The 9,728-nt window shown below is 42.0% G+C and overlaps 1 protein-coding gene across 1 annotated transcript in view; it reads left to right on the top strand.

Annotated features, from left to right (window-relative positions):
• Positions 1 to 4,764: 4,764 nt before the first annotated feature.
• Positions 4,765 to 9,728, top strand: part of RLF (rearranged L-myc fusion) — a gene marked incomplete at its 5' end in the record, with an annotated part of 39,979 nt that continues 35,015 nt past the window's right edge. The window contains one exon of the mRNA XM_009074364.1: positions 4,765 to 4,919. Coding sequence (XP_009072612.1) covers positions 4,765 to 4,919 — 155 coding nt within the window. The remainder of the gene's footprint in view (positions 4,920 to 9,728) is intronic.

Raw genomic sequence — 9,728 nt, 5'->3', positions numbered from 1 at the left:
GCATTTACTCCGTGCGGCCTTGGCTCGTCCCGAGACCTCCGCGTGTCTGTGCTGCACTTGCCTTGGGATCGGTGCCGTGCGGTCACCGGGGCCGGGGTCTGTGTGCGGACAGCAGTGCTTGCTGCCTCGTGCAGGCCTGACGTCCCTTCCAGTCACCGATTAGGCTGTGGCTCGGGTTCTTGTCTCTATGCTTGCTTAATGCAAGCTAAGATCAGCAATTCCTGAATCGAGGCCCTAACTTCAGATGAGCTGAACTTGATTAAAGCTGCAGTGATGGAGATAAGTTATTCTTAAATAAACTCTTCCAGTGGTTAATTGGTTTTTGCTTTTCACACAGCATCATGTACTGTGAGCTCTAAGGTTGAAAAATTGTTGGAGAGTTATCCCTGTTGAGTGTGAAGAGATTGTTTATTTTAAAGTAAAAAACTAAAAGATGTATTTTCCAAGCTAGTTTAAGGACAGTTCAGCTGATACAGGTCCAGCATGCGAATGGTGCGTGGCAGAATCAGACAAAAAGTTCTGCTGGTGTGTTAGAGATCACCTGTAAGTGGAGTTACCCTTCACAGTCTTCCATTTTGCATTTACAGGTAGCGCTTTGCGGTGCAGTTCTGAGAGGGTGCTCAGCTCATCAGCTACTGAAACAACAGAATAAGTGTGTTTATTAGGTTTCAGAGCTCTGTTCCTCAGACTGCAGAGTACTGCTGCACACTGTGTGTCCTGAGCTCAGCGCACAGTGAAGATCTGTGGCCTTGCACTGGCACTGAGCACAGTGTGCTGTGTGTGGCTCTGTCCATGTTTCCGATTTTGCTGGATCTTTCCAGGTTCCCAGTGGTGTTCATTGCCTCAGACCTGTGACACAAGCGCTTAGCTAACTCTTAGCAGCGATTGTTGAGTTGATCAGTGTATGTACATGTCCAGTTACACAGAGTAGTTTGGTACAGGAGAAGCTTTAGAGGCACTTGGTCAGTGTACTTTGGTGGAAGACAGTTCTGTTACCTCAAAACAAGCAAACAAAAAACCAACACGCCCCCACACCCTGTCCCACAGAAAATGCAGTCCTCTAGGTGCCTGCGCTGTTACTGTAGTCTTGTTTTAGAACACTGTGACAGCACAGTTAAAAATGAAGAGGATTGTTCCTGGGCTGCTATCAGTGTTGGACTTTCTGAGTTGTCATGGCTCTACACCAGGAGACACAGGGGGAAACCTGGAACTGCTGCTCTGTCCTGCAGTGGCTTCAGCAGATGATGAGTTTGTGATGTCACTACGCAGTCACATCACTGTGGGTAGGATGTGATTTTATATTTTAGTTTCTCCTTCTGGCTGGGGATGTTCGTAATAAATAACTCAGGATCTGCCCCTGAGTGGAATTTAGGAACCTCAGGTTCATTTTGTGTTAATAACTTGGAGGCTACCTCTGATACCTTGTCATAGGCTTATTAAGCCACAGCAGAAAATGCCTAGGGAGAAGCTGAATTCAGCTCTGCCTGAACTCAGTTTTGAGGAGTAGCTGACATGAGAGGAGCTGACATGTTTTAGGTTTGCCATCTTGTCAGTACAGATGAGCAGGGCCAGGAAGGGGCTCTGTTTTGCTGTGGGAGTTACCATGGCAGTTGGACACAACAAACAGAACCAGCTTGGTAGCTTCCCTGTGCTTTGAGCTATCTGGATGCTGCTGAGCAGGGGAGTAGGACTGTTGTCCAGGATAACACAGCAGAGAAACTCTCCAAGCCTAAATAATGGGTCGACTCTGCAACTTTGCATTGCACAGGCATGAATGCTTTTCATATTGGCTTTGGAAACACCACGTCTGCCGGGGAGCTGAGTGTGTTCCCAGACAGGCAGGTGGATGGGCTGGAGGTGTCTGACACTGTGCTGTCATGAGTATGAAGAGAGTTACAAGTGAAGTGGGGACTGTGGGACAGCAAAGCATCCCGTCTGCCCATGCCCAGCAGCTTTTGGCTTTCTGAAATTATATTAAAGGTGATGCACTGAGGACTGGTGATTGCAATCAGATATGCTTAAGACAAGGAGGAAGTGTTTTTCGTAAACAGAGACTTAAAGCTGTAATAACAGGTCAGGAAACCTAGACATCTTGATCTTTAAATCAGGGCTGAGTAAAAACCCAGTGCTGCTGGGGAGGTGCGGCTAAGGAGGTGTTCAGCATGGCAGAACGAGAACCTGTGCAGTGCTGAGGTCTAGGCTGGTCTGTATGTTAAGCAGTAGATGGATGTGGCTTCTGCTCTTCTCACTCCACTTGCCATCAGGTGTGTGGTTGGAGTGAAAAAGGAGGATAGGATGAAGTTTAAGTGGGGGGTATGTTAACCAGACTTAAAATGTTTGAATACTCTCTTCAGGTAATTAGACTGTGAGGTAGTAATTACTTATGAATTGTTACTTGACTGTTCCTTACACATGTAGGTTATCTAATTCTGGCAAGTTAATAATTGTTTTTTAAATTTTATCTATTATATAGACTACCAGGAGAAACCTGTAGTGGACAGCTGAACAACTGCTTACATTACTTGTGACATAGCAGGAGGGCTTTGAAGAGCCTCTGTGATACAGTTACTGCATTTGGCTTATTTGTCAGTGTGCTAATGCTGATAGCTTAATAATCTGCAAAAGTGCAGATCTTTGAAGCTCAGGTCTGAGTCTGTCTTCTACACTGTAACTGTTGTTTATGTATTTGGGGAGAATTTTCTCATAAATGGTTACTCAGTGAATTGCCAATGTTAGCTGTAAGACTTTGATCCTATTGGATTGCACTCCAGCAAGGGTGCAGTGTTTCCTGGGAGAGTTATTTAATCTTAGGAATTATTCTGTCATGTCTCATGGTTTACACAGACCAGTCAGTTTATGATCTAAGTGTCTGTCAAACAATTGAGTACTAAATTTGCATTTTTAAATAGATTGGTTTTAATGCTTGTGTTTTTAGAAAAGTGCAGAGATGTGTGTGTTTGTTTCTGTAGTCGCTGTAGTAGTAGCATTAATGCAGGGTTTGCTAAACAGCTGATTTGTGATAATCATCAGTTGAGTATCTATGGGGATTACAGTTTGACAGCCTTTGAATGTTATTTAGTACTTCTAAAGTTACATGATTCGAGTTATGAAGTCCTTCATTAGTCTGTTAAATAAACCTGTAGACTGATAGTTACTAGTCATTCACTAATGATCTTTGTGCTGTCTTCAAGGATGATTTCTGTAAGCATCCAGTCTTCCCTCCACTCTAACCCCCATTATGTCTTATAACTATTAATATTGTGTGCTTTTTGGGAAGGTTTGTAGCTTCCATTCACCCAGGAGTTACATTACTGAGTTCTTGGAGAATAATCCATAAAACAGTCTTGATTTTTTGCTGATTCTTAGATGGTATTTGTTGATAGAATTTTCTTAACTATAACACATGGCTGTACTGGTCTAGTGGACATCTGCATTTTTTAAATTTTTTTTTTAGGCCAGAGCTAGTATTGTATAGTTAGATCATTAACATAACACTGGACACAGAATAGTGTGTAAGTGGTCACTTATTTCTTGCTGTGCTGGAAGGGAGGTTTTGTCTTGGCAGTTTCTGGCCATTACAGTGACTGCACTTAGTTTTAGTAGGGTTTTTCAGTAGTGTTCTTAGAGTCACCATCTGACAGGATCATGTGTTTGTTTAAGGTGTTAAAATAAGCTGGTTGTGTTAGAGCTGCAACTTGAAGTGATTTGAAAACTGACATGACCTCACCATACTCTTAGGACAGTTTGGCTTGTATTGAGCTGCAGGGTAGAGGGCTCTGAACTTTTTCCCCATGCAGTCTTGGCCTTAAGGGTTCCAAAAAAACACAGTCTCTGTCATTGTGTTTTGTTTCTTTCACAGCTGGCCTTGCTCAAGATTGGTACCTGGTTTGGTTTGGGGAGGGTGGCACAGTGGAGAGGGATTGTCACTGATAAGGGGATGAATGTGCTTGGTCTGGAGGTGCAGAATGACCTGAGGAGAGGGCTGTTACCTGTGCAGCTGTCAGCAGAGCTATGGTGTCCTCAGCTCAGTGCCCTCCTTGCTCTCAAATGGTACTTCACAACCTGTCAGAGCACACATGGCACTGTAGGGGAGTTTTAAAATGTTTGGAAGATACTACTGTCATCCCTGTGCTGATGTAAGTTCTTTTAAAACTGGCTGGATTTTACATTGCTGCTCCAGTCCTGTCCCTGCATAATGTGAGGTTGCTGTGGTCAAGGACTGAAATCTAGTGTCATTTGAGTGAAATCTAGGGTCATCTTGCACTTGAGAAATGACTACATAATGGTCTGATCTCAGTTTTGCGTCCCTTTCTGATGGGTTCATGGTGTGGGTGTTGCATGTATCTTTAAGAACATGACTCCAGGTGTAGTATTTTAATCATGAACTTCTTCCCTCTTTTTCTGCATTCTCAATAGCAATAAAGATTCCAGTGTTACATATGTGGTTCTGTCTCCATGGCAGTTGTACAAAAGGAGCTGAGTGCAGAACTTCTCCCTGAATTTGTAACTTAACAGGTCACATTTCTGCCAATTGCATCCAGCTTGCTCTCCAGTAGAGATTCTGATAACTTCAGCAAAATAATAAAATAAATAAAAATGTATTTGAATAAAAGGCAGAACTTCTGTTGAGACAAAAAGCTGCTATTTAAAACTGAACTCTTGCCGAGTTCTTCCACTGTATGTGCTTGACATGGCATATTGATATTTGTTTTTTAAACAAAAGTGTGTTATGGGAAGCTCTAATGACAACTTCTTCTCTTGCAGACCCTCCTGCAGTGTGCTGGCAACCGGGGTGCATCGGAACATATTTTACCTTTTTTGGAAGTGTATCGAATCTCTATCCAAAGCTTTGCTAATGCACGACCTTACTTGACTACAGAATGTGAAGATGTTCTTTTGGTACTTGGCAGGCTAGTGCTGTAAGTTTGAACTTGGTATATTAATATTTTTTTTAAAAAAAAGGAACTGTACTTTATAAATGAAAGGGCAAGTTGCTGAAATGGTTTAATGCTTAATTTGACAACTGTGTTTGTGATTTACTGTCTAGTAAATGTCTTTCATACATTTTCAATCATGCCACAAAAATATACTTGAGCGTTCTATTAGTTAATGTGAACAAGTTCTAGGGCTTTGTCCTTCCATATTTGGAAGGTTCTGTTCTTTCTTAGAACAGTCTGAAAGTTATTTTTCTGTAGGAAAAGCTTAACGTTGTCCTCATTAAACAGAAACTTTAGTATTAGACCTTTACGCATGGATTAATAAACCTGCATCCCTTGCTCTGCGGTTACAGTTTTGTCCCCTCGAGCACAGAGGTGTTCTGAACGGTCGTTTTCTGAAACTGAGAAGCTGGTTTGTGTTCATGGAAGTTTTGCTCTAGGATAGCAAGCAGATTAGAGCTCTTCAACCTGAGCTCTTTGACAAATGTTTGTGGATATGACACAGCAATTCCTGGTACAGAATAGTGAACCATTTTATAGTCCATCCCCAGCTGAGATAAATTGTAGTTCCTCAGAGTCTGTTTGAAGTGCAAAGCAGCTGCTTGTAATTGAAGAGTGTTGCCTGAGGGTTGTCACATGCACTGGAGGGAGTATCATCAGGTACTACCTGAGAAGGATAAGATGATCAGCTGGTCATTCCTTTCTATTAAGGTGCTGGAGGAGGGAATGTGAAGATCTAGAACCCTGAATGGGAAGATCATCATAGAGCAAAAGTGATTCTGTGACAGTTCTAAGTGAGCTGTGTTTAAGTTACCAGCCTCTCACATGCTTTGTGGTCTGAGCTGAAGTATTCTTTTCAAGAAGGATATTTGCAGTGAACTCCTTGGTCAGATGCTTTGTGTAATGGGCTAACTTGCAATATAAGTCAACAGCTCAGAACCAGATATCTCCAAATGATGCATTGAATTTTTTTGGGGTTTTTTGAGTTATGAGAAATATGTGAACTAGGATTGGGTTTGGTTTTTCGTGAACAAGGAGAAAATGTGAAATCAGGAAAAGTGTGTTTTGTCTTCTTAATATGGAAACCTAAGGCTTTTAGCTGCAAAATCATTTACCTGGTACACAATACATGTGTTTTTGGCAAAATATCTTAATTGCTTTTGCAGACTGTCCCTTTATGGATAGAGTGTTCTTGTGTTCATGTTATCGTTAATTAGCTTGTGTATTTCCCTGTTTCCTACTCATGTCACTTTAAAAGTTTGTCTCTCCGTGTCTTTGTGTGCAGGTCATCTATGCCTGGAGTGCTTTCTATGTATTTTGCCAGATACTTTGGGGCAAAAATCCCAATATTGTATCAAAAAATCTGTTGAGAAAGATCAGAATATTCTGCTTCTGCCAATATGATTTCTTCCAGCTTTCAGTGTGAGGAGGTAGTTTGCACTTGCTTGTGTCTTCAGAAAACCTTGTGGTGGAGGACAGTGGAGAGGCTGAGTGACTGGAATCTCCCCTGTTCTTGTGATGATTACACTGGAAAGGAAGGTAAAGAATGAGAAACACAAGGAGTGAGGTTGAAGATAGGGTGAGGTAAATGGCATACGTAAACTAACTCTCCCGTGCTTTTCTTTTCTGTAAGTTTCCAGGGGAGGGAGAGAGAAGTTAGAGCAGAGAATTAAAGATTCCATGAGGAAGACTATTACCTGGTTAGGGACAAGAAAGCTTGCTGTTCCCATGTAACTGGTTTTTTGGGAGACAGTTGGGTTACCCACAGCTGTCGTATATACTGTGTGTTTGCAGACTTGAACCCTGATGAGAAAAGAAGGAGCAAGCTTCCTATTTTAAAGCAGAAGTGCTCTGCTTCCTATTGAACTCCTTCCCTTCCAGCATTCCTCCTGGAGAATTTCTCCCCCAGACATCCTTGTCAGCAGGGTGAGGCAATGGCAGCAAAACTCTGTCCTGTGGCTTTCCCTGCACCCTGCCCAGGCCCAGTGTGCACTCACAGTACACCTGAGGGGATATAGGGGCTGTGCCCCCTATAAGAAACATGATGCTGATGCTGTGTGAGACCTTGTTAGTCTACTGTCTAACCTTAGGAAACAGAAGGAAAGCTTGAAGTGGTGGCTCATCTATACAGATCTGACGACTGGTTTGGTGGGGAACAGGAATGTTCTCCTTGCTACGGCCATGAAGGTACTTACCTGCTGTGATGAAGTGGAACTGGGACTGCTTGTTTCCACAGCACTCCCCTCACTGCCCAGTGTTACTGTTTCAAAGTATTGCCTCTGTAAAAGAATTAATAAAGAATTAGCCATATCAGAGATGTCTTTTGCTGAGAGTTAGCTGGCTGACTGTCCTCATAGTCATCTCAGGAGGTCCTGGAAGCTGGTTGTCCACTTGAGCTTCTGTGAGTGTTTTGTTTCTGAGGATACTGTGTCTGTGGGAAAGTGCCATTCATGTTACCATCAGTATGAAAATTTTACTTTCATCTGAAAATGGCTTATATGGTCTTAAAATAAATAGATTAAAGCTAAAAAAAGTAGAAAGAATTGTTCCTAATTCCCATTGTGTGTGTCAGTAGCTAAGATTTGACTGCCTTCCACTTTCTCCTGTGTGCTGTGATGGTGCCTACCATTCTGAAAGGGTGCTTACCATTTCTACAGCTTTGAGAAGGTGTTTATATGCTTTTTCAACCATAAAAGGAGAACCAAGGTCTGAATGTCATCTAAGTAGCAAAACTGGATTGAACCAACAAGACCAGCCTGTCTCAAGCATACAACTCTATCTCACCAAGGATATTGTCACTGGATGTCCTGGATATTGCTTTTACAGTTGTGTTATGAGTTTGACATCATGTCTGTACACCTGGAGCTCCAGATTTCTCATGGAGTGGTTTCCAAAGCAGAGTGTTTGGTGTTGGGATCCCAAGGAAGACTTGAGGACATGCAGCAGAAGAGGTTTTGGCTCTTGGTTCCAATCAGTGCTGTGTTACTACAGCAGATGATAGCTCTGGAGGCATAAATTAAGCCCTCTTGTCTTCCTAGACTGTCACCTCACTCTGTACACACAATACTTTGAAACTGTAATTGAAGTTTTTTTCCCTGTCCAAGTAGCATCTTGAGGGTTAGGTGCAGAAAAGTGATGTGTAAAAGCTTACTTTGACATTTTGTTTGAACCTGTTGTTTTTGTAACAAGTATATGAAAAAATAATGTTCTAGAAAAAGTAATTCCAGGACTTAAGAGAATGGAAGTAGATAGGATTGCTTGACTTTAAGTCTGAAAGTGAGATGTGCATCAACTTTTCAAAAACACATTGAATGTGAAGTTTGCAGATTACTGGGTGTAAAGAGTCTTTGTATGACATGCATGAAAACTGAGCATGTACCTAGGGATTTTCTTATTTGGGTTTTTTCGGGGTTTTTTTGTTGGGGTGTTTGTTTTTTTTTAGTTTGGTCATTCTTTTAATGCTAAAATAGAGTGTAGGTGCTGTGAATCTTGGTAAAGCTATTTTTGGTAGTCTGGTAGCAGCCACCTGGGCCTGGTGAATTAACTTGTACTGCCAAGCTTGAGGACAAGGCAAAAGAAAGTCCTGATTATTTTATGATATTGAGACCTATGACAGTTGGAATATCTGATGATCTTGGTGCCAGCTTTTTCATGGGCGTAGTGATGCCTGAGATTCTTGTACCTAGTGCTGTGAGTGATAGGGGAATGGCAGTGATGAAGGCTGTTGTATTTTCCAGTGGTCTAATAAAAGTGTTTACAGCTTTTTCCGGTCTTAACCTATGTTTAAAGGAACAGGATTGGGCAGTGAAGGCAAACTTCTGAACTGTGAAAAGGATGGCTGGATATTTATTCAGTGTTTGTCCATTTGGTCTTGTTTATGTGTGTGACTTCTGAATCTGACTGAAAACTGATTAGGCATAGCACTTGGCAGTTTGGTGTATTAGTCAGAAGGAAGAAGGAAGAGTTTTTAAACTCATGTTTGCTTCATGGTCGTCTCTTCCTTTTCCACTTCCCCAAGCTCAGTTCTTCTGTCGGAGGTAAGACTGAATGTGTTGCCCTGTCATTCTTCTATTTAATATTCGGGAGAGGAGGTTTTGAAGAAAAAGTAGCATGAGTTGGAACCATCTAACAGTGTAGGTGTACCTTATAGCAGTGATTCAGTGCACTTACTGTATGTGGAATCTTAGACCAGTTTTCTTTCCTTTATATTGCCATGATTTATGACAACATTTTTGCCATGTGTAAATATTGTCAGACTCTAGACAGTGTCATAGCTAATGCTTTCAGTTTTACTAGGTGCAATTGTTGTGTGCAACAGAAGGGTTTTAGGTAATGCATGTGTCCTGTACAAGGCAGGATAGTCCCTGTTTGAGAACAGAATAGTCAGCAGTCAGTCCTGCCATGACTGATTACAGTTCACACCACAGGGATTGGAATGCTCCCCCAGTTGGTATACAAGGCTCATAAAGTGTTTGTGGGAGCCTGTGTGTGTTCTGATGTTCCTTTTGACAGAGCTTGTGGCCTCTTGCCTTTAGGATACACTTAGCGTTGTGTTCTCCGGGCCTTTTTCTGTGCTGACCCATGTGCCTTCTGTCAAGATGTTGTTTAGTTTGATTTTCTTAAATATGCTGTTAGGTGAAACTTGGCTTTCACTCTCCTAGGCAAAGAGACCACCCTAGAGTCAATTCTATTCAGAACAGTTATTGAGATTCCTTTGTGAGAGGAAAGAGTAGGAATTCTGTGACACAGTGTTCGTGAGCCACACTTGGATGATTAGAGTAGCTACAATCT

This window comes from Acanthisitta chloris, unplaced genomic scaffold (assembly GCF_000695815.1).
Source record: "Acanthisitta chloris isolate BGI_N310 unplaced genomic scaffold, ASM69581v1 scaffold8715, whole genome shotgun sequence".
In the NCBI taxonomy this organism is placed as follows: domain Eukaryota; kingdom Metazoa; phylum Chordata; class Aves; order Passeriformes; family Acanthisittidae; genus Acanthisitta; species Acanthisitta chloris.
The sequence above is the reverse complement of the archived record's forward strand: the minus strand, read 5'-3'. Positions and strand labels throughout refer to the sequence as shown.